At 43.8% G+C, this 23,095-nt stretch overlaps 5 protein-coding genes across 6 annotated transcripts; 2 read left to right on the top strand and 3 right to left on the bottom strand.

Annotated features, from left to right (window-relative positions):
* Positions 1 to 2,877: 2,877 nt before the first annotated feature.
* LOC132794329 (SRSF protein kinase 1) lies at positions 2,878 to 10,472 on the bottom strand. The gene is given in 5 exon segments (XM_060804716.1): positions 2,878 to 6,193; positions 6,257 to 6,284; positions 6,286 to 7,094; positions 8,761 to 9,408; positions 10,308 to 10,472. Coding segments are annotated over 4 exon segments (2,322 nt in total). The 5' UTR covers positions 9,293 to 9,408; positions 10,308 to 10,472; the 3' UTR covers positions 2,878 to 5,240.
* Positions 10,473 to 10,736: 264 nt separating this feature from the next.
* LOC132794330 (DNA replication factor Cdt1) lies at positions 10,737 to 15,079 on the top strand. Its single transcript, XM_060804717.1, has 3 exons — positions 10,737 to 11,265; positions 11,514 to 12,154; positions 13,297 to 15,079. Exons 1-3 carry the CDS (start codon positions 11,185 to 11,187, stop codon positions 14,732 to 14,734), a joined length of 2,160 nt encoding a protein of 719 aa, XP_060660700.1. The 5' UTR covers positions 10,737 to 11,184; the 3' UTR covers positions 14,735 to 15,079.
* Positions 15,080 to 15,339: 260 nt separating this feature from the next.
* LOC132788448 (mismatch repair endonuclease PMS2) lies at positions 15,340 to 23,071 on the top strand. The gene is made up of 8 exons (XM_060795876.1): positions 15,340 to 15,510; positions 15,570 to 15,729; positions 15,788 to 15,931; positions 15,986 to 16,554; positions 16,612 to 17,200; positions 17,258 to 17,959; positions 18,021 to 18,274; positions 22,907 to 23,071. Exons 1-8 carry the CDS (start codon positions 15,403 to 15,405, stop codon positions 23,054 to 23,056), a joined length of 2,676 nt encoding a protein of 891 aa, XP_060651859.1. The 5' UTR covers positions 15,340 to 15,402; the 3' UTR covers positions 23,057 to 23,071.
* On the bottom strand, positions 18,593 to 20,530 carry LOC132788451 (solute carrier family 2, facilitated glucose transporter member 3-like). Its single transcript, XM_060795881.1, has 5 exons — positions 20,397 to 20,530; positions 19,595 to 20,344; positions 19,324 to 19,536; positions 19,164 to 19,266; positions 18,593 to 19,104 (listed from the first exon to the last, which is right to left on the bottom strand). The coding sequence occupies exons 1-5, from the start codon at positions 20,508 to 20,510 to the stop codon at positions 18,851 to 18,853; spliced, it is 1,434 nt and encodes a 477-aa protein (XP_060651864.1). The 5' UTR covers positions 20,511 to 20,530; the 3' UTR covers positions 18,593 to 18,850.
* Positions 20,630 to 22,778, bottom strand: LOC132788450 (solute carrier family 2, facilitated glucose transporter member 1-like). Of its 2 annotated transcripts, XM_060795880.1 has the most exons (6): positions 22,723 to 22,768; positions 22,549 to 22,662; positions 21,730 to 22,488; positions 21,456 to 21,668; positions 21,291 to 21,393; positions 20,630 to 20,890 (listed from the first exon to the last, which is right to left on the bottom strand). In XM_060795880.1, exons 1-6 carry the CDS (start codon positions 22,747 to 22,749, stop codon positions 20,631 to 20,633), a joined length of 1,476 nt encoding a protein of 491 aa, XP_060651863.1. In that variant the 5' UTR covers positions 22,750 to 22,768; the 3' UTR covers position 20,630. The 2 variants fall into 2 exon arrangements, with proteins under 2 accessions (XP_060651863.1, XP_060651862.1); XM_060795879.1 differs by having other exon boundaries at positions 22,549 to 22,778.
* Positions 23,072 to 23,095: the final 24 nt, after the last annotated feature.

The following is a 23,095-nucleotide window of genomic DNA, read 5'->3' as shown; positions in this document are numbered from 1 at the left end:
TAGCCAAATCAAAATGAATGAATACCCCCAACCAAATGGGAGTCCAAAGAACCGAATTCAAGTGAAAAAAGCTTTCAAAGTATTAACAAGTTCATAAATTTCAGAACCCTTGGAGAAAATTTTAAATTGATTTAACAACCGTTTTAAATTTGTTGTAAGCAGCCAAACGAACTGCTGGACTTAGACACAGGTAACTCAAGTGGAATAAATAGGCAAAAGAGTCAAAACGAGTCGAAGAATCCGAGAAAAAGGACACTGAAGTCATTGTCTGCCTCATTGCCATCATTATGACAATTAAATTGTGTTTTTAATTCAAGCTTAATGAACTCTAGCACAAGTCCAGCAATTACGCCATCTGTTAATCAAATTGCCACATTTATTTTTCCTTTCTCTTGAGTTCTCTGTCGACTGTTCAGCATGGAAGATCCTGCAAATGGCACTAAGTAAGTAAAAGTAAATTTCTGATATACTTTGTTTTTCTATAAGTTGATTTTGGTTTTTTTTTGGATTTTGGTAGCTTTGCCAACTATTTGCAATTCTAGGCCAAGTGGACTAAGTTAGCCACGCGTCGATTTCTTTTGCGTTGCGTTTGTCTTGGCCAAGTTGTTGACATTGGGAGCCATGAACCGAATGACACGTTTATTTAACTTTTGTTCAATTCTAGTTCAGAGTGCTCGATAGAGAGAATACATAGAGTGAATAGTTTGCGTATCCTGTTAAGCCAAGCAGATTGCAGCCCAAAGTGTGGCCGACAGAAAAAACCACAACAAATTAATCTCTATGGCCATGGGATCACACACATCGGATGCAAGTGAGAGGCTATATAGCTAAGCAACGAGGGTGGCAACAAGAGTTTGAAAAAAATATTCAAACATTTTATTCATATTTATAGTATAATAAAAAGTTATTGTATGTATTAAAAAACCTTAAATTAATGGAAAAGAATTGAAAATATAAAGTCTGATTGAATATCTCCAATTCATACTTACATTTATTTTATGAATTTAATCATAAAAATTGTTTACAATTAAGACTTCAATTCCATTATAAGTTCACTTGGCAGTCACACTTTTATTATCCAAATTATTACAATTTAAATTGACTGGCAACTCAAAAATTGATTTTAAATAACTTTATGCAAACATGCAAATTAAGCATATAATTTAATTTCTTTTAAGTCAATTAAACTTTGCACTTTCCATGAATTTAGGTTTATTGTTCAACCCACAGTTTAGCTGAACTAAGTAATTGAACTATCCATCTATTGAATTACATTATGATTTATGAAACTGCCCTCTTAGTTGATGAGACAGGACATTTATACACGGCAGGAGCACATAAAATTCAATTTCCAGTTTAGCCATAGCCAAACAAACGTGATATATCCCAAAGGTGATACCGTAAACTTCATGTACGACGTCGAGGTCGAAGGTCATTCTCTCTCGTCCATCCTTACCCCTCCCTCCCCGCCATACCACATGCCAAACTTCTTCCGCATGCCGCCCTTAGCCAGTCCCACCCATTGAAGTGCAGCATATCGTGGCCAAGGTCCAGCGTAGAGCAAATGTCCTGAGCCCATTTTCAATTTTGAGCTGGGCTACGTCTCGCCTTGCTTTTGCTCGCTGCTTTTGTGATTTTTATGTGGCCATAAATTCTCGGCACGAGCATCTCATCGCATCTCCTTCGTCAGCCGTCCGACGAGGGCAATATGTAATTGCATACAATTCGCAACGAGAATGGGTTATAAATGAATGCCAATGTGTCTCGACGTCTCTCCTTATCCTCCCCCTCCCCCCGCTGGACTCCATTCGCTGTGTTGGAAATGCAACACATGGAGGCAAAGAAATGGCAAATTTATTTGCTGAACGTTGAGCAAGACGTACACACAATACTTACGCACCCATGCACATGCATTACGTATACGACTCATTGTACGAGCGACCACCACCACATTGAAAGCAATAAAAGATACATTTGTCGTTTTTCCAATTTGTGTAATTTTTTTGTTGTTGTTTATTTTTGCTTTTTGTTTTGCTTGTTTGTTTATTTGTTTATAACTACATCAATAAATTATGTATCGTATAATTCATACTTCATATACTCTTTGAAAGGAAATTGGATATTATTGGAATTGCGGTTCTCTGATAGCTTTATCAATTTTTAAGTTTTCTCTCATATTCATTTCACTTCATCTTAGCTTGCTGCATGGTTGTTGCTTATGTTTTGTTTTGTTTTGTTTTTTTGGAATTATTACGCGGGGAACACATGGAACACTTGAACGCTCTAAGCACAAGTCAACTTTTCTAGGGTTCATTTGTAAAGCTATAAAGTTGCTGAACATCATCTTCTCATCGTGATCATCATCATATAATATAATAGCCCCATTCTCTGATATCTACGTAATCCATTTGATAATTAGTTTGTTTCAAAGAGTATTCATTATGTTGGATTGAAGTTGTTGTTGTTGTTGTTCTTAATGTTGTTGTTGTGGTTAACTTCGGCCAGCCGAAGACGAAGAAGTGGAGAACTTGTGTGCTCGTTACAGTTTAAGGTAAGAATTTAACTTTGTCCACAAGTGACGTCATAGTTCCATAGGGGTTTCTAAGTGTGTGTGGATGTGTGTTAGTGTGGGAGTGTGTGTGTGAGGATATTATCAATCAACTTTGTTTTGTTCTAGTGTAAGTATTAATCGTAAATGTCTATGCTTGATATCGTTTTTTATCCTTTAGCTAATGCTGGACACATACAATGCATTTGCCATTAAGTATATTATTATCTCTTATATATGCGTGTGTGGGTGTGTTTTTTGTGTGATTTAAACTTTAAATTGCCATTGTATTTGGTATGTGTAAGAGTGTGTGTGTGTGTGTGTGTGTGTGTGTGTGTGTGTGTGTGTGTGTGTGTGTGTGTGTGTGTGTGTGTGTGTGTGTGTGTGTGTGTGTGTGTGTGTGTGTGTGTGTGTGTGTGTGTGGAGTGTGTGGAAGGTGCAGAGAATCGTATTAATAAGGCCACTTATCATAGTAAATGTTCAATAATGCACACATACAACACATACAACAACGACGCATGTAAGCATAGCATAGCATAGCGTATAGTATATGTATTATAATATGTTTATCTTTTATATTCTTCTTTTGTTTCTGCATTGTTCAGAATGCCATCCACAATAACTGTTAACTTGCCGCTTAACTTAGCCTTAACTAAAGTGGCCTTTTTCATCTGGATTGGGTGCCATTTAACGGATTAGATTGTGTTCTGTGTACGGTGTGTGTGTGTGTGTGTGTGTGTGTGTGTGTGGGTGTGTGTGTGTATGGTGTGTCTTGGGTTTCTTGGTGTTTGTTTTGCTTTTGCTACTAATTAAATACAAATATTTCTACCACAATTGTTATTTTTATGTATAGCATTTATCGTTTGCTTTCACTGCATTGTTTTCTTTTGTTTTTGTTTTCAATATAGTTTATAAGTGACAATATTTCATAGATGTTTTCTTGATTTTAGTTTTAGTTCATTTTCATTTAGCTGTTTTCATTTGCTCCAAAGATATTTGTTTCATTGCTGTTAAACCGAAGGGAATAAACTAATTTTAACTACTCTCATTATTGTTATGTTCAGCTCAAGAATACAAATTACACAAATATTGTTGTATTCATATACTATGTTCGTATGCTTAAAAACCATTTGGGTCACATGCAGTCTCAGCCACAGTACCATATACATATATAACATATGTACGTACGTATACATTATATATATATATATATATGTTTTCATTTGTATATCATACGATATTTTTTAACTATATACGCTAAGATGCTAAGTAATGTTTATGTTCATCATGTTTATGCATTCTGTATGTTGATCTCTCTCTCTCTCTTCAATGCTCTGGGCAACAAATGTACAATAACAAATTGTTTTATGAACAGGCGGCTGTTCGATTAATGATTTTCACTTTATAATTATTGATTGATAATCTGATTGATTGACCGGCTGTTAACATAAACATAATTTTTGCTTGAACGCATGTGTATCTGTGTGCTTGGAGATCGTTTAAACAAATCTAATTTATGTAGCTTGCGCGTGCAATACTTTTGCCCTATTTACAGAGTCAAAACTGGGGATTGTGTGAAGGTGTTTGTTGTTTTTTTTTTTGGGAGACAGCAACCAAAATGAAATACAATAGTAATAGTAATATAATAATAATAATCATAATGTAGGTGTAGGTGTAGAGCATAAGTTAGTTATGACAGGTTTATGCTTATAATTCCAAAATTGTATTTAAGAGAATTGTCTAATCGGTGTAAAACACAGGAAATAAATTAACTCGAATTTAACAACTAAATCAGATTTAGCCAATAAAAAAAAACATTCTCAGATTAACATTTCAGATGCATGTGTAATGGGGTGTATTGTGTATGTGTGTGTGTGTGTGTTCCTAGGCAGAGCAGAGCAATTTGCAGTATTTATTGTGTGATTGCTGGTTTGGCTATAGCTCAATGATTGCTAAAGTGAAAATTGTTGTTGCGTATGTTGCCACGTGTACGCCAACGGATGCAGCTGAGCAGCGCAACGCGTGCCGTACGCCACAGCACTTGGCCGTAGGCACAGCAGGCGCAGATGCGACGCAAACGTTCAGCGAGTGTGCGACGCCGGCAGCGACGAGGACGCCAACGGGGCAAATCTTGCCGTCGACGGCGTAGTTGACGTCACTTCCGACGCTGGAAGACGCGACGCAACGCCTTGCGCCAATAGAATCGTTGCGATTTGGGCTTGCAGTACTGCGGCTCATCGAGTGCAACTGCAAGTCCAAATTCCTGTGTGTCATCATAGAATTTCCCCTCAGCGTGCAGCGGTTCATTTTGATCGTCGTCTTGGCGTCGCGTTGGCGTTGCGGGTGCTGTCTGTGCACTAGACATGGACATGGTGTGGGCCACAGCATGGGACTGTGGCGTGGGCGGTGCAGAGGCAGTGGCCACGTGTGGTGCCAACAAATGGCCATGGGGATGGGGACGTGCGCGCAGCGCTGCCATTGCTGATGCCGATGTTGAGGCAATGGATGAGATGGAGGCCAATGTGGCCACAGATGCCGTTGACTGTATGTAATCTGATGATGCTGCTCCTGTTTCGAATGCTCCAGTTCCTGCTCCTGTTAGTTCATGTTCTGCTAATCCTACTCCTACTGCAACTGCTGCTGCTCCTGCTGGCTGGCTGCCTCGCAGCCTACAACCAGGTTGCATCGTATCTTATCTAAGCCACGGATGCTGCAGACATTCCGCAGCGGTGGCTCGCTTGGCCGGATCAAACTCCAGCATTGGCTTCAAGAATGCCGCAAACGCTTCCGCATCGCGTTTCGACCATTCGTACTTCTCGATCAGCACATCCATCAAGCCCCAAGGCTTCAGACCGGTAATGTTGCGCAGCTCTCCATTCACATAGAACGTTCGCTGGGCCCACGGCCCACGGAACACAATCTGTCGTGGTATCGGACCCAGCAGCTCGATAATATGAGCTATATGATCCTCATCTCGCGTATACGTATCGCCCGAATGTGGCTCGAATAGATAGTCGCCAGTGGCCAGCTCGAAGACCATGCAAGCAGTGCTCCAGATGTCCGCCGACGTGTCGTAGCCGGCACCAAGTATCACCTCGAGTGAGCGATATTGACGCGTTTGAATGTCCTCGGTGAAGTGACGATCCACCCAACAGGCGTTGCCAAGATCGGCAATCTTCACTTGTACATTGCATTCCTCCAACGCAGGGTCACGCTTGTTGGGTCGATGCTTGGCCACTGGCGGCGGTGGTGGAGGCGGCAGTATCGGCTCCGAATACGGACCGCCGTTGGTTGAATTGCCCGACGACGAACGTTCCGCGGAGATGCTTGAGATTTTCGATTTGCTATTCGAGTTTTGTTTCGAATTGGAGTTGTTATTGTTCAGTTGCTGCTTATCCTGTTGCTGCTGCTGTTGTTTATCCTGCTGCTGCTTGGGTCGTGGTGGCTTCTTGCCGCCGGCAGAACCATTTGATTGTCCCTTGATCGTGCTCGTCGAGTTGCTCGTGCCGTTGGTGCTTGTGTTTGTGTTCGTGTTGGAGCTACTCTTTAATGCTGCGCTGCTACTATCGCCGCTACTTGAATTCTCCTGCTGCGTTGGCTGCTGATCTTCTTGCTGAGACTGAGATTGCTGCTGATTGGACTTGTCTGTTTGGGAATAGAGATTTGTTTAGATAGTTTTTAGAGGATTACCTATTATCATTCACTTACTCTTGTTCTTCTTTTTCTTCTTCTTTTTTGGCCTTCTCAGTGCCCTCCACAACAGTTGGAGTTGCCTGAGGTGGCTCAGCATCATTCGCCTCGTTCACAACTTCTTGGGACTCCTCTTTTGGCTGTTGCGGCATCTCCTCGGCCTGCTCCTCGTTGGCCTCCTCTTGTGGCTGTTCCTCTCCGCCAGTCTGCTCCAAGTAATCGTGCTGCTTCTTAAACAGTTCCATGCGTTTCTTGGCCTTTCGCTTCAACTTCTTCTTCTTGTTCCGACTCATCTTGCCAGTGATGATCGGTTCGCGATACTTTTTGGGCGCACGACTGACCAACGACGGATACATCTTGGAGTTCATGCAGTACAATTGGGTGGCCTCAACAGCCAAGGAGCGCACATGCGGCTCATCGACACAGAGCAGCACATTCTCTGGCTTGATGTCGGTGTGGATGATTTTACAGCAGCTATGGAGATAATCGAGACCCTCAAGGATCTGGCGTGTAATGCTCTTGACATTCTCCAGGGGAATGCCACGATAATTGGACTTGCGGATGAGCTTCAATAGATTATCGCCCAGCACCTCGAAGACCATGCAAATGTGTATGCCATTGACGCCAGTGATTTTGAAGTCATCATACATTTGCACGGTCTTCTGGCGACGTGGATTCCATGGATCCGTTTCGCGCACCGTTCGCAGTATCTTGATCTCATCCTTTGCGGTTTCTGCAAAGTGCTGCGCAGATTTCACAATCTTAATGGCCACATATCTCTTCTCCAGCAGATCCCAGCAAAGCCACACAGTCGAAAAGTGTCCCCAGCCAAGTTTGCGGATTACATGATAACGACCTGTCCAAAAGAAACGAACAAAAAACGTCATTTATTTTGATAGAGTTAAAGGTCAAAAAGTGCACCATCAGCCAGAAAAATGAAATCACAAATGTTTGACTTTGATGGCAATAAATCCATTTAATTCGTTTTTGGTCTGAAACTGTTGTCACTGCTTGGACTCTTGGCAAGTAACTGACACCACGATGATGAGAGCTTCTCTTTGCAAAAATATTCAATTAATTGCAATGCAGTCGCAACATTGAGTAAAGTGTCAGCTGGCTATTCTCCCATTGTATAGAAATAAATATAATATGTATATTGTATGGGTGAGTTTAGTTAATAAACAAATAGAGAATATACATATTTGCAATGTCTGCTGATGTTATCATGAACGCGAGCACTTTCTTATCGCCAGAGAAAGGTTAGAGCGGCATTTTCTTTGATTAATAAAAAGCCAAAATGATTTGGTATATCAAAGCAGGTGAATCGGTCCCCCCATCCAATAGACACGACAGGTGGAACAGCAGAGAGCCGGAAGTGAAGTCGGGAGGTCGTCATGTCGCCACCAGCAACCACAAAAGGCAGCCAAATTCGATACTGCCTCCCTTCTCCTCCTCCCTCTCCTTATTCCCGTATAAACAACCCTTGCGCGCAGGAAAAACAGGAAAATTCAACACGGACACATAATTGTGTATCTATGCATGTGACAAAGTGGAGGAGGAGGCGTTCCACATTGACAACCTGTTGTTGTTTGGCCCACAAAGCCAACAACTCAACCAAAATCCATGTGGTGCAGCAGTACACCAGGGGAGAAGGGGGGAAGGGAATGCGTTGCCTGCAACACGAAATGGGTCTTGTTTGTGCCCCCAAAAGCAATTACACAATGCCAGATGAACAAACAACACACAGCTCTCTCCCTCTTTATCTCTCTCTATCACTCCTTCTCTACTAGAACGAACTTGAATTTCTCTAACGAAATTGAAACTGTGAGTCCAATAATCAATACAGGAGATCAAAGGATAAAGGATTTATATGCGAGAGCACAAGCAAGTATTTTAATCTCAACTAAATGTATTTACGACATGACGCAATATTGAATCTGATAAAAATGTATAAAATATATAGAAAGGTAATCTGATTAGCTTTGTTGATCCGTTTTCTAAGCGGTATATATAGAAAACAAATCTGAAAATTAGTCAGCTTGACTCGCAACTTCGACCGCGTTGCATTTTGATAAGAATATTATTTAAAAACTTTAAAATAAAAATATAATTCAATGTTGCCTTTGCCTTACCGTTTTTGCTATACATACGTTAATAGTTCAGGACAAACATTATTATGTACGGAATGACTAAAATGACATATTTATGAAATTCAAAACAAAATGAAATTATTGATAGTTAATTGGTGTTGTTTTTGGTTTTTTAAATACTGTAATTCTTTGAAATTCTATAGCTATTCTTAAAAAATTGCTCTCTGGCAGATTTATGCCAAATAGCGTCCGCTAAATAGATTATTGAGCTTGTGTCCTAAAGTAAAAGTATCAGCCCGAAGGGGTGTCCGCTTAATACAGGTATCCACTAAGGAAAGTTTCACTGTATGCGAATAAAATGGCGTGCAGCAAATTGCTGCTGGGAGGTTGAGGTGCAAACAGGTTACAATTTGTCATCATCGTGATACTTACCCTGAAACAAGTCACCAATATTGACCGGATGATAGCCACCCTTGCAATAATCCTCCTTCAGTTCCTGCTCCTCATTCTCGCTGTTCATTTCCGACTCATCCGATTCGTTGGACGAACTGCGTGGCGGCTGCTGATTGTAGATGTTGTTTTTCATCTTTGATTGCGATTGGGCATCTGATGTGTTGTCGGAGCCGCCGCTTGATGTCGATGCAGTTGCATTACTCAAGGATCCGGCTGCCTTCGAGTTGCCTGCTTCGCCAACGCCACCAGCGATGTTGGCATGCAACTGAAGCTTGCTGGTAATGCCCTCTATATGGCTATTATTAGCATTTTCTGGTGCTGCCGCCGTACAATTGTCACCACTCCTGTGTTGTTGTTGTTGTGGCTGCTGCTGCTGTTGTTGTTGTTGCTGGTTGTCGGCAACGGGAGCAGCAGCTCCATTTTGCTTGCCGCGTTTCTTGTTGTTCTTATGACGCTTCTTCTTTGCTTGAATAGCTAGAACACGGCGGTTGACGTCAGCTTTTGAATTCATGTTTCGCTTTTTGTTTTTCGCTTTTTTCTATTAGCTGATGTTGTTGTTTTATATAGCTTAGTTTGTTGCTCGCTTGCCTCGCTTTCGCCTCCGCTAATTTTCACCGAGTGTAACAGCTGTTGGAAGAAACAACAACACAAAAATGTGCTCAAATCTCAATAAGGCAATACAAAAAAGAGCGAAAAAAAAAAACCAAAAACGTTTACGCTCGTATTAAACGTATGCGTGTTGTTTTTGTTGTTATTATATTGCTATTGCTGTTATTCTGCTTTATCGTTGTTGCTGCTGCTCTTGTTGTTGTTGTTAGTATGCGCACGCCTTGTCTATGCTGGGGCTTCGTGAAACAAACCTCAACCACTCTTCTCTTCTCGACGATTTGCCTCGGGCTCCCACTTGTTCCAATTGCCACTACTGCAGCTGCTGCTGTCACTTTATTTAGTTTTCTGTGCACATACGAGTTCGAAGCGAATATTAACTTAAAACATTTAACAGAACGTCACTCGTTCGTTGATTAATCACAGAGAATACACTGCTTTTTTTTTTGGTTCGCAGAAAATCCTCAAACAAATGCTGGGGCGAGCAAAAATATGCCAAATGGCCCTGCCAACTTGAACTTTTTTTTTCTTTATTTTACTGACAGCAACCACTATGCACACCATTTAGCATTGAACTTGTTTAAACTTTGCCATTTTAATGATTGGGTAATAGCACATTACAGTTGCAAACAATGTCTAATAAGATTACAACAATTTGTGAAAAATGTGTGTGCGAATATACTAACTGAAGTACAACAACTGACAAAAGCTAAGTTGGCAGCAATTGTCGCCAAGTTTATTCTTTGCGTGTGCTCACTCACTCGCACACACATGGACACGCACATTTACACATAAGCACATGCAATTCTATTGCTTGCTCGCTTGCACAGAAGTAATCGTAGCCCTCATTAATTTTCGCACATTTAGCGTGCCCTTTTTGTTTACCAAATTGGCTAATTTCATTTATGAAGTCAACTTACATGGCTTGAAACGACTCAGCATGCTAATCCAAACACATTTTGTCGCGAAACGTATGGACTTAGAGCCAAAACGTTGCTGCGCACCTTAAAATCCGCGAGTGGAAAAATCTACTACCCAAATTGCAACACTGACAGCCAGAGTTGATAATCGTTCTTAAAGGTCCTTAAACAGCTGATCCGCACAACATTCCATGTACTGGATGACCAAAATAAAAATCTTTGAATTACAAAATTTTACAACAAAATAAAGCGCTGGAACTAATTAAATTAATTATTTATTTAAAAATTCGCAGCAGACAATAAAATATAAAATATCGATATTTCGAAAATCGCGCAGTTATCGATATTGTACAATCCCTACCTTGTGTGATATATATTATCGAGATATCGCCGAATAGCCCAGTTGTTGATTGTCGTGCTAAAACAGCTGTTTTCGTGTTAACGCTTACATAAATTTAGTTCTATGTTTATAAAAATATGGAAAGAAATATTATTTTATTGGAAGATTACAATAGATGATGTGTTGTTGTTTTGAGTAGCGAACTGACCTAAAAAAAAATGTACTACGTATAATGTCAATCAGCGTAATGGTGTTGGTAAAGATCCAAAGATGTTGAACAGCTGACAGCAACATCGTTTGTCAACACACACGAGACGTAGAAATGGCGCGAAAGTAATTTGGCGCGTCGATGAACATTTGGAGGGAAACTGCAACGTCGTGGCCCAGTCGTAATTTGAGCAGTGGTAGTGGCAAGACGTATTTATGGAAAAATAATAAGAGAAAAGTGTGAGATTGAGCCATTAAACCAGACGTGCCCAGAGTGAAATTATTTAGCATACAAGCAAACTGATAAACCATTAAATTCAAATTGCAATCATGGCCCAGCCATCGGTAGCTGCATTTTTTAGCAATCGTAAACGCGCCGCTGTGGATGATGCCACCACAATTAAGACCAGGGTAAGTGCATAATCCATATATGCTTGACCATGTGGGTGTCATATAATTAATAAGAAGTGGTCAAAACGTGGCCCAAGTGCAAAAGATACAAAACATAATTGTCGCAATTCAAACAAAGATACATTTGTATCTTTCACTGCTATCTGTGTGCGTGTGTATTTGCGTGTGGGCAAGCGTCCTGCGGCCATTTTCTATTGTTACAAGGAGATTTTCTTACAAAATTCCCTTTCCACATTGTGTGTTTGCAGCGTCTAGCAGAACCAAGCGAGGTTGCTGCCCCACAGCAATTGGCGCCTCCAATCCAGGATGACAATGTGGACATTGACACACTCAAGGCTGGCGTGCGTACACGATCCGGCCGCACAGTCAAACTTATTGGCGTACAGCCAACGCCAGCGTCTCAGGATAATATCAAAAAGAAGCCTGCCAAAGTCGAAGCAAACATCAAGCAGCCCAAGCTCGTACAGTTCATACGCAAGGGAACGCTGTCGCCCCGCAAGCAACCACCAAGCTCTCAAGATGGTACACAGTTGCTCAACGAGCAGACGCCCAAGGTGAACATTGCATTTGCCTCAAAGCAGAATGCCGATAATGTGCAACGTGGAATGCGCACGCCCACCAAACAGATCATTCAGGATGCTTCGCCCATCAAGCACACAGAACTGGCCAAGCGCGGCCTCAGCTTCGATGAGGTCAAGACCAAGATTACCCGCAGCGCCAAGATGCAAGAGTTGAAGGCGGTTTTGGCGCGCAAGGCCAAGCTTGAACAGGAACGCAAGGCGCAGGAGGAGCGCAATCGTCGTTTGCGTGAAGCGGGTCCATCGCCAGCCAAGGCAAAAACAGTGCAACTCAAGGAGTTCGATACCATCGAGCTGGAGGTGCTGACTAGGTAAGATCTTAAGACTATAGTTTCCATATATGTATATAGATAGTTAATTAAGAGCCTGCCACAATAATATTGGCCTAGAAATGCAATTGTAAACAAAACTAGCAGCAGCAAAAAACCGGGTAACATCATTAACACCAAACCAACGGTTTTTATTCTTTTTTAATGCTATCGAGGTCGCTGTGGGGCTGGGCGTGCTCTCTCTCTTTCCCTCTCCCACTGCCTCACTCTATATCTCTCTCGCTTGTCTGGTCGTTTATTATTATTATTCAAGCGACCAATTGCTGAAATTGCATTTTCGTTGTGTGATCTATGAAACGTAAAACTCGTGCTGGGTCAGTCTGTGTATTTGTATGTACTTGAATTTATGCTGCAGTTGCTGCACACACATGTCAACTGTGTGTGTAGTTATGTGTGTGTCTGTGCATGTGTATCGCAATGTTTACCCTTCGCTTCGCATCGCATCGCTCGACGAACGTTACAAACTCTTGCCTGACCTTCCGCTTGCTTCTTGCTCTTCGGGGGTTGATTTCTATCCCGATCTCTATCTTTATCTGCATTTGCCTGCATGGGAATGTGTGTCTTTAGGGACTCAGGTAGCGCTGGGTTTCGTTTGTAACGGCTTTTTCTTTGTTGAGGGTTGTTAGATCCTTGCAATGACTATTAAATGCAATGTTGTTTTAATAGTAGAGTAATGTAGAATTTTCTGATCGGACTTCCTTATAGGGGTTAGGGGTTGTCTAGACGAGTTTCTGATTCTTAGCAAAAATGTTAATGTTTACAAAAAACTCTTAAGGCAAAATACTTTCCATACATATTCTATATAATTTTCTCCCCTTCAAAGAAACTACAATCGTTTCATAATCATTAGAAAATGAAAGAGAAATCTTTTGGGCTCGCAGGTTGATTATGAGAAAAACCAATAATACAATTCATACAATGATCTATGTGACTTAATAGCTACACCTTAATTCATTAGAAGAATTAGACAGGAGTATTTATTTAAAAATGATCTTAGGTAAAGTACTATTTTAATGTACAACTGAAGAGAATTAAATATAAAAGTTAAGTTAACTTTAGGCACCCTCTAACAATTCCCGATTCAGTCTAATAAATGCATCACTTTTCACTCTTATTTTTTGCAGCCCCTTGAAGACATTCAAAACACCAACAAAGCTGCCGCCTCCCACACCGGACAAGCATGAGTTGATGTCGCCACGTCACACAGACGTCTCGAAGCGTCTGCTTTTCAGTCCGGCCAAGAATGGTTCACCAGTTAAGCTGGTGGAGCCACCAGCATACAAACGCTATGCCAGCCTTATTGAGACGAGCAAGGCGGGTCAACTGCCTTTGCCGTACAAGTATCGTCACCTGTTGGAGATATTCAAGGGTCTCGATTCGGTGGTGGCCATGTTCCACAATCGGAAGGAGTGCATTACATTCAAGAAGCTGAAGCCCGCCGTGCAACGCATGTTGCGTAAGAATTTTACTGAAACGCATCTGGCTCAGATTAAGCACGTTTATCCCGATGCATTCCTCTTCAGTCAGATGAAGATGCGCAACTTTGGTTCCGTGTCAAAGGCCGACTATTTCCAGTTGGTCATTAGTCCCAATGTGGAGCAGGTGCCGGAACAGCAGCGCCTCAATAAGATCGATGAGAACGATGTGCTCGCGTCGGCCCAGTCGACGTCCATGAATCCACACGTGATGACAGCACGCATGCAAAAGTTCCAGAGTCTTTTATTGCAACGCGTCATGCAGGAGCATGACAGCTTCTTGCGCTCCTTGGATCCACCGATCATCATCAACAAGATGTTAACGCGTTGGCATCCAGAATTCGATCTGGAAAGCTGTGCCGAGGTCGAGTTGGGACAGCTCCCACAACCGCCCAACGTGGAGAAATATTCCTCCGCCAAGGATATTCTCTCGACGGCGCGTAATTTGTTCAACTGCGCCACGCCCATGGAACGTGCAATGGATCGCTATGAGGCCAAATTGGAGGCGGACAGAAATCAAGCAAATAACGCTGAAGGTGCCACGCAGCAAAAGGAGATTCCGGGGACCTCTGCAACGGCGACCACAACGGCAACTGCAATAAAAGACACCAAATTAGTAACAGAAACTACAACAGCCACGCCTACGGTGAAGGAGTGCACGGCAACCAGCTCGGATCCCACATCGAATCTACTCAAAGGACTGCCAAAGTCCTTGATAGAGAAAATTCGGGCAAAGCAGGCGGCCAAAGCACTGGATGCGATGACGCGTCGACCTTCACAGGATCAGGAGGTGACCAAGTATTCGCGCCTGCCGGAATTGGCGCGACATCTGCGCAACGTCTTCGTAACGGAGCGTAAGAGCGTGCTAACCCTCGAGATAATCATCAAGAAGATACAAAACAGTTTTCGCGCGAATCTAACGCCGCAGGACATTGAGACGCATCTGAAGCTGCTGGCCAAGGAGCTGCCCGCATGGGTATCATTCCATGAAGTACGGAAAACCATGTACATTAAGATCGCCAAGGACCAGGACATGAATAAGATCATTGAGAAACTGGAGGAGGTCGCGAATCAGAAAAGCAAATAACAAATAACTGGAGATTGAGATCACGCAAATCTTTGCAATTCCTTAGACCCTGTGGCTACATCCAGCTATATGTATTTCTTAAGTAAAACGCTTACCTAGACTCAATTGTACTAGGAAATTATATTGTTATTCAATCCATCTGACATCATTATTAATCATTTGACAATCACACACAGCAATCATTCATCACAGTTTCATTATACTAAATTAAATCACTGAATTATTATTGTAGTAGACCTTAACTTTTGCATACTTTATTAATTATATAGAGCAGACATTTATATTTATATTAAGATAATTTTTTCATGTTGTAATACGTTGAATAAATAAATGTTTTTCTGGAAAGTCAATTGATTATTTTTAAAGGGGAGAGCCAACGAATATATTATTCTTTTACATATGTGTATGTATTCAGATATTGAAGAAAAATGTTATTCAATAGATATTTTGCATCTCTGCCAAATTCTAAGGCCATTTACTTAAAATGTCTTTGTGAACTAAAAAACCGTTGATATTTTACTATAATAGGCCAACATTGTTTTCTAGTACGCTTCGTGTGAATGTGGTAGCACTGTTCAGTATTTATGTCATTTCTTGTAAATGTGGTAACACTGCCGGTTCAGCTGCGCGGGCTTTGATGTTAGTTATGATTATTTGCTGTGCAAAAGATGAATGAAAATGAGCCGGAAACGAAAATTCCTGCGCCTACAAGTGCAGCTTCGGGTCAAATACAGGCTATAGCCAAGGATACAGTACACAAGATCTGCTCGGGACAGGTAAACAGCTCACTAAAATGGAGTAACTCAATCGACCAAAGCAATCTCTGATTACTTAGGTGGTGCTTAGCTTGGCGGTGGCTGTAAAGGAGCTGGTTGAGAATTCAATTGATGCAGGTGCCACACTGGTCGAGATTAAGCTCAAGGACCAAGGACTGCAAGGTGTAGAAGTCTCCGACAATGGCTGCGGAGTCGAGGAGTCCAATTTGGAGGGCATGAGTAAGTAGTAAAAAAGTTTACCCCGTTGCTTGTCTTGATTCGTGCTTTCCTATGACAGCTGCCAAGTATCATACCTCGAAGATTCGAGAGTTTGTGGATCTGCTGGGCGTGGAGACGTTTGGCTTTCGTGGCGAAGCTTTGAGCTCGCTTTGTGCCCTCTCTGACATGACAATTGTGACGCGTCACAAATCCACGGATGTGGGTAAGTTACTGCTTCATTAAAGCCGTAATAATGCTAAAGTTACTTGTGTTAAAGCTCTCAAAATCGAACTTGATCACGAGGGCAAGATCAAGAAGCGTTCGCCTTGCGCTCGCGGGGTCGGCACAACGGTTTGTTTGGGTAATCTCTTTGCGACGCTGCCCGTGCGGCGTCGCGACTTTTCGCGCAACATCAAAAAGGAGTTCACCAAGATGTGCCACATACTGCAAGCCTATTGCCTGGTCACCAAAGGTGTGCGGCTCATCTGCAGCAATCAGACGCCCAAAGGTGCCAAGTCCATTGTCCTGCAAACCCACGGTGCACAAGATGAGCTGGCCAACATTTCAGCGGTGTTTGGTGCCAAGCAAGTGGCGGATTTGGTGCCGCTTAAATCCCCCTTCGAAGCGGGTCAACTGAGTGAGGAGGGATTGCGTGCTGAGCTACAATCGGCGAGCGAAGCAGCTGACACAACTTGCACACAGTTTAGTGCCGAGGATGTGGAGCGTTTGAATCAAGCAGACTTTAAACTGGAAGGCTACATTTCCAGCTGTCGCCATGGCGCTGGTAGATCCACCCGAGATCGGCAGTTCTTCTATGTGAATAGTCGACCCTGTGATCCAAAAAATGTAAGTTAAAAATAGCTTAGAACTATCTCATTTAGTCACCGATTTATTCCGCTTCAGATTGCCAAAGTAATGAACGATGTGTACCATCGCTACAATGGACAGCAACAGCCTTTCATCTACCTCAATATAGTGACATCTCGTGCGGATGTGGACGTCAATCTCACGCCCGACAAGCGCCAATTGCTGCTCAACAATGAGAAGATTCTGCTGCTGGCGCTAAAGAAGTCGCTGCTCGACACCTTTGGCAACTTACCCTCCACATTCCAAATGCAAAACGTGTCCATAGTCAGCATGTTGGAGCCAAAAGTTAAAGTGGAGGAGGCAAAAGCGACGGCTGCAGATTTGGATGAGGATGATGTGCCTGTCAGCTCCTCGCAGCGTTTCATGGACGTGTTGACGCAATGGCGACGCACAGGTGACACCAGAGGAAATGCTCCAACGGCGCCAGCTAAGCGACGCTGCGAAGAAACTGAGGAGATCAAAACACGCGCCATGAAAATGCAAAAGATTCAAGATTTCCTTACTCAAGAAGAGTCGCCAAAAGAAGCGGAAATAGATGAAGAGGAAACTACGAAACAAGAGAAAAGCGAGAGCAGCCCCGACAGCAGCTTGGTCAATTTAAAGCAGCTCGAAGAGGAGTCAAAAGGTAAGTCTATGAGGTGCCAGGCTTTATTCTGCATTGCTAATCACCTGTGCTCTTTAGCTTATGATGGAATGATTGGAGCAAAAGTGCCCCGCATTGATTGCAGACCATTGACGCCTCTTAAACCGCGCCAGATTATGCCACAGCTAAAGCCAAGGATTATTCACGTGGAGAGCAAACCAGCAAAGGAAGCAGAGGAGGAAACTGAGGAAGAAACTGAACCAACCGAAGAAAATGATGATGATCACATTGAAATGCCAACACGCATTGAATACGATGGCGATGATAACGATGCAGAAATGGATGCTCCCTCCAACGTAGCCAGCGGCGAAATACGCACTTCCTTGGAGCAAATAGAAGCCAGCTTGCAGGCACAGGAGCTACAGCAGACCGAGCGCAAACGTCGCGCCAAGCTGCAGCGATTACGCTTCAAAAGTCAAATCAATCCCAGCCAGAATCAGAACGCTGAAGCGGAACTGCAGAAGGAAATAACAAAAGCGGACTTTGCACGCATGCAAATCATAGGACAATTTAATCTGGGTTTCATCATTGTGAAGCTGGAGGATGATCTGTTTATTGTAGATCAACATGCAGCAGATGAAAAGTATAATTTCGAGACGTTGCAACGCAGCACGCAGCTTGAGCATCAACGTCTCACAGTGCCGCAAACACTTGAGCTAACGGCAGTCAATGAGATGGTGTTGCTGGATCACCTGCCGGCCTTCGAAAAGAATGGTTTCCGATTCGAAATCAACAGTGAAGGTCAGCTGGTTTAGTTTCTCCTTGAGATCCAATTTAATTTTCTATTGAAATTTTATTGCAGCTCCTGCCACGAAGAAGGTGCGTTTGTTGGGCAAACCCTTCAGCAAGAACTGGGAGTTTGGCAAAGAGGACATCGATGAGCTGATCTTTATGCTGCAGGATGCACCCGAGGGCACCATCTGTCGTCCATCACGCATACGCGCCATGTTCGCTTCACGCGCTTGTCGCAAGTCCGTCATGATTGGCAAGGCATTGAATAGAGGCACCACAATGAGACGCCTCATCACCCAAATGGGCGAAATCGAGCAGCCTTGGGTGAGTAGAGAAACCTTCGACTCTGTATAGAACTAAGTAAAGGGACTTGGCCAGCTAATCATTGTACAGTATTATTTTGTATGCTTTGGTTGAGATTAGCAGATGAACTAGTTTAAGAATGCATCATAATTTTCAGACACAATCTTTATGAGTTTCAAAAATTTTATAATAACAGAGATATCAGTATTGTCAATTGCCATCAAAACGAAATCTTCACCTAATAATTCATAATCAGGATGTTTAAGGTCACTCTTCTGGTTACTCCTAATCTCAGAGATCGACAGCAATATCAGACTTGAAAGTAATAACAAAGTAGCTAAAGTTGTTTATTCTGAAGATTTATGGGTATCATTATATTACTGCATTAGGATTTCATCTCTAATTCATGCTAATCTCAGAGTTTGCCAGAAGTTCATAGATTACATTGTATAGAGACGTCATTGCAAAACGTGCGGCAGACATTTTCATAAAATAATGAAATAGGAGCTAAGGCGTACTCAACTTGCACTTAATATACGACTATAACGTGCTTAGCATAGTTTAAAATGTAGACTAAAGATTAAGAGGCAAACAAACTTAAAGCACTTTGCTGTGGAAGCCACGTGAAACGAGCTGGGCAACATGGGAAACCTCACGACCGCGCGTCTCGGGCAGATAAAACTTGGTGAGCAAATAAAGCAGGCAGCTGAACATGGAGAACACAATGAAGATCCAGAAGCCAAGTAGCGAATGCATCGTGGGAAAGAGAAAGCCAACCAGAAAGTTGCAGCTCCAGCCCACCTGATTGCCCAAGGAGAGGGCCACGGAGCGCGAGGGGACTTCAAAGAGCTCTGCAATGAATATAAGATATATGGATGAATAAATAATATAATATAGTATGTAGAGATACCTGCGCCAATGAAGGATGGCATGGGCCCTAGTGCCAATTGGAAGAAAAACAGATAGAGAAAGACGCTGGCAATGGTGCCGAAGGATAACCAGGGTATCAGAACCTTCAAAGGAATTTAACTAGATAAACAATTCAAGATGAAGATCTGTTTGTAGCTTACGCTATATTCTGTGAGCCAGCCAAAGGCAAACATGAGCAGGCCACAGAAGGAGCTGGAGAGTAGCATCAGAGTGCGTCGATTGAACTTGGCCATCAACAGCGGACCCATCAGCGAGGTCAACAGATTCACATTGCCAGCAGCAAGATTTAACAACTCGGCGGTGCGCGGCGATAGGCCGCTGCTTTGGAAGATGGACACGGAATAGTAGAAGATCTGTCAGATAAACAAGTTAGAGCAGCAACAAAAAAGGGAAAGTACTTCTTCCACTGACCGAAGAGCAGCCTGTGAGCTGTTGACCGCCTTGATAGGCGCAGAGCAAGAGCAGTGGCAGCATCATTTTGGGATCGCGCAACACCTCGATCAGACTGCGACTGCTACTCTTGCTATCCGCCTCCTGTTCCATGGCTAGTATCTCCTGCTGAAGTCCTACATCAGTGCCGCGCAAGCAGACGAGCACTTGAAGCGCCTCCTCGCGACGTTTCCGCACTATGAACAACCACTTGGGACTCTCAGCATAGTAGCGAAAGGGCGCAAAGCAAATGGCCATAAAGACCAAGTAGAAACCCAGCGCAATGTGCCAATGCTGTTCGCTGCCAAAGAGCGCTTGCAGCGTAAACAATTGCGCCACCACCATGCCTATGGAGAAGCCCACGGAGCAGCAAACTCCCAAAGTGCCGCGCTGTGGAATGGCGGCAATCTCGCTGTGATACATGGGCAGGGTGGTGCTCACAAGTCCGGCGCCAAAGCCCACCACAAGGCGACTAAGCAGCAGCAGCTCCACCGAGTGTAACAGGCGACAGCTAAGGAATCCAATACCCGCCAGGCCAAGCAGCGAACCGCTCAAGAGAATGCACCCGCGTCGTCCGAAGCGATTCGCTGCCCAGCCAGCGCAAGCGGAGCCCAAGACGCCGCCTATGAGGAAGATGGCCACTATTAAAGCCCAGAGCGTGTCCAGCGTAGCGGGTGTGAGTCGTAGTCCATAGTTCCGAAGCAGCGTGGCCTCGCACCAGGCACGCATGTGCTGCAATGCTGGAGATGAGGCGGCAGCTGGACACACAGAAGACAAGGCTTACCGCAGCGGGACTGTTGATGACACCCATGCAATATCCGCAAGGCACACCGGCACCAATGGTGCTTCCCAAGGTACTCCAGATGAGCAGACGCGTCCACTTGGGCTTGGGTTCCATGCTAAACTGTGTCGTTGAAGTGTCGACGGCAAGTCTTTTAATCAGCTGGCTGCTAATCTCTCAAGAATTTATTGCTAGTCTACAGTTTAGGAGGTAAAATCTAATGCTAGAGTATCATAATCACTGCCGACTGCGCTTTGATTTAAAGCCGTCGGCAACGAGCGGAGCCACTTCGCTGGGATCGCGACCACGCGTCTCCGGCAAGTAGCGTCGCGTAAGCAGAAACAGCAACAGGCAGTTGATGGAGAACGGCAGAAAGACGAGAGCACCCCAGGCATTCTGGAGCGTGGGAAAGGCCATGCCGATGAACAGATTGCACATCCAGTAGACAACACTGCCCAGGGACATGGCTGCAGAACGAGGCGCCACCTCGAAGAGCTCTGAAAAACAATATGTGAAATTGCAATGGAGGTTTTGGTTAAACAATCAGGAAAGCTACAGATTTTTGTTTTGTTTTCAGGATGGAAAATTGTAAAATTGGAGCACATTTAACTTATTTAAAAATTGTATAGTATAATATTACAGCATATTATACTATTCTTACTAATCTTAAAACGGTTGTGCGTCAAAATGAACATTTATCGCACGAAACAAATAAACTGAGGCCTTCAAAATGATGCAATAATCGGAAATGAGAACGTATTTACAATGCATTTAAGTTAAAGGTGTGAAAACAAATAAACTATAATTTTGCGACTTATGTAAAAAGTGCAAATAAAAAGACGAAGTCGAAGCTAACTACTAGACGTTATTCCTTTGACACTAAACTTTCAAACTCACCTGCTCCTATGAAGAAGGGCAAGGGACCTAGACCAAACTGGAAGACAAAGATGTATAGAAAGATGCAGGCAACACAGCCTATGGCAAACCAGCTGAAAGCGTCCTAAGAACAGGATTAAACTTGGGTTAAGCACTGTATAAGCCATAAACTCTGCTCATACTTACTATAAACTCCAGCAGCATGGCAAAAAGGAACAAAAAGACCGCACAGAAGAACGTGGAGAAGGACATCAGTGGACGGCGATTGACGCGCTCCATAAGCATGGGGCCCAGCAACGAGGTGGCCAAGTTAAGGCATCCGGCACCCAGATTAGCCCACTCTGCTGCCTGAGCGCTTAAGCCCGCCTTGCGGAAGATGGACACCGAATAGTAGAAGATCTGCGAAGAAGGAATTACAATTAAATCGATCTAGACTATGACTCGATTGTGGACAACGCACCGCATTGATGCCGGACAACTGCTGGCCACCCAGATAGGCGCACACAATGATCAGAGGCAGACGCAGCTGGGGATTACGCAGCACCTGGAGGAATGTGGCCGGCTCGCTCTCCACCTTGGCCTCCTGCTCCATCTCGTTGAGTTCCTCTTGCAGCGCTTCGCTGTCTGCCGCATAACCACGCAGGAGCTGGAGCTGCTGAGCCGCTTGCTGCTTGCGTCCCTTGACAATGTAGAGCCACTTCGGACTTTCGGGATACCACTTGAAGGGAGCATAGCAAACGACCACAAAGATGCCACAGATGGCCAATGCCACATGCCAATGCTGTGCGGTACCCAGCACGGATTGCAAACTGCAGATCTGCGATATAACAACGCCAACTGTGAGACCCATGGGGCAGAGAGGCGCCAATTTGCTGCGCTGCGACAAGGCGGCCAGTTCGCTGTGATACATCGGCATGCAGGCGGTAATCAAGCCTCCGGCAAGACCCACAAGCAGACGACCCAAAAGCAACAATTCCACAGAGTTCAACGGTCGACAGATGTAGAAGAAGATGGAGCCAAGCAAGAGGAGCACGCCACAAATGTAGAAGCTGCCGCGACGTCCAAATTTGTTGGCAATGGCGGCGCCCGTCACCGAACCCACAGCGCCGCCCACTAGAAAAATGGACACCACAGCAGACCAAAGTAGCTCCAGGGCACCGTCAGTCAACTCCCAATCGTAGCGCGCTTTCAACGTCTGCTGACACCAAGCTCTCATGTGCTAGGGAGGAAGATTGAGTTAGAGACTTGGCAGCGTCTTCTCTCTTCGAAGTTCACTTACCACGGCTGGACTGTTGACGACCCCAGTGCAGTAGCCAATGGGCACAGCTGCTCCGATGGTGGCACCAAAGCCAGCCAGATTGAGGCTCCACGTCCACTTGGGCTGCTCGCGTTCCTGCAAAGGCAGAGTTGTGCTTGTCTCCATGGCTTCGCTCCTAGCATGTCCTTCGCTTACCAATCGTTTTGCGTTCTCAGCTGCCATTTGCTTTGCCTTCCTTAGTACAAATGATTCGTTGACCCGCGCATCGCTGGGTTTTTGGCTGCACTAGGTCATATTTCATAGAGATTAGCACCTTTCAACTTGCCAGAGATACCGAGCTAACTGAAGATTAAGCAACATTTCTTTCCCCCCATTGCAGAATTGCCCGCATGGACGCCCTACCATGCGTCATCTAATCAATATCACGATGCTGCTGGATGCGGAGGCGGACGACAACGATAATGATGGGAATGTCAACGAATGTGAAACCCCGGCAGCTGTGGAGTCCACAGTCAAACAGAAGTCATAATAAAAGACATTTGATAAAGGATTAAGGTTTATTATACTC

The sequence above is a fragment of the Drosophila nasuta genome, chromosome 3, assembly GCF_023558535.2.
Source record: "Drosophila nasuta strain 15112-1781.00 chromosome 3, ASM2355853v1, whole genome shotgun sequence".
Lineage (NCBI taxonomy): Eukaryota > Metazoa > Arthropoda > Insecta > Diptera > Drosophilidae > Drosophila > Drosophila nasuta.
The sequence above is the reverse complement of the archived record's forward strand: the minus strand, read 5'-3'. Positions and strand labels throughout refer to the sequence as shown.

What these genes read in the sequence shown, in the direction of transcription:
- LOC132788451 (XM_060795881.1), bottom strand. Translation starts at nt 20,510, where the DNA reads ATGGAACCCAAGCCCAAGTGGACGCGTCTGCTCATCTGGAGTACCTTG. An exon ending in TCATCAACAGTCCCGCTGCG is followed by an intron (nt 20,345 to 20,396) that starts GTAAGCCTTGTC and finishes CCAGCATTGCAG; the next exon opens with CACATGCGTGCCTGGTGCGA. An exon ending in GCTGGCTCACAGAATATAGC is followed by an intron (nt 19,267 to 19,323) that starts GTAAGCTACAAA and finishes ATTCCTTTGAAG; the next exon opens with GTTCTGATACCCTGGTTATC.
- LOC132794330 (XM_060804717.1), top strand. Translation starts at nt 11,185, where the DNA reads ATGGCCCAGCCATCGGTAGCTGCATTTTTTAGCAATCGTAAACGCGCC. An exon ending in CCACCACAATTAAGACCAGG is followed by an intron (nt 11,266 to 11,513) that starts GTAAGTGCATAA and finishes GTGTGTTTGCAG; the next exon opens with CGTCTAGCAGAACCAAGCGA. An exon ending in GAGCTGGAGGTGCTGACTAG is followed by an intron (nt 12,155 to 13,296) that starts GTAAGATCTTAA and finishes TATTTTTTGCAG; the next exon opens with CCCCTTGAAGACATTCAAAA.
- LOC132788448 (XM_060795876.1), top strand. Translation starts at nt 15,403, where the DNA reads ATGAATGAAAATGAGCCGGAAACGAAAATTCCTGCGCCTACAAGTGCA. An exon ending in GACCCTGTGATCCAAAAAAT is followed by an intron (nt 16,555 to 16,611) that starts GTAAGTTAAAAA and finishes ATTCCGCTTCAG; the next exon opens with ATTGCCAAAGTAATGAACGA. An exon ending in ATTCGAAATCAACAGTGAAG is followed by an intron (nt 17,960 to 18,020) that starts GTCAGCTGGTTT and finishes ATTTTATTGCAG; the next exon opens with CTCCTGCCACGAAGAAGGTG.
- LOC132788450 (XM_060795879.1), bottom strand. Translation starts at nt 22,749, where the DNA reads ATGGCAGCTGAGAACGCAAAACGATTGGTAAGCGAAGGACATGCTAGG. An exon ending in TCGTCAACAGTCCAGCCGTG is followed by an intron (nt 22,489 to 22,548) that starts GTAAGTGAACTT and finishes CTTCCTCCCTAG; the next exon opens with CACATGAGAGCTTGGTGTCA. An exon ending in CCATGCTGCTGGAGTTTATA is followed by an intron (nt 21,394 to 21,455) that starts GTAAGTATGAGC and finishes TCCTGTTCTTAG; the next exon opens with GACGCTTTCAGCTGGTTTGC.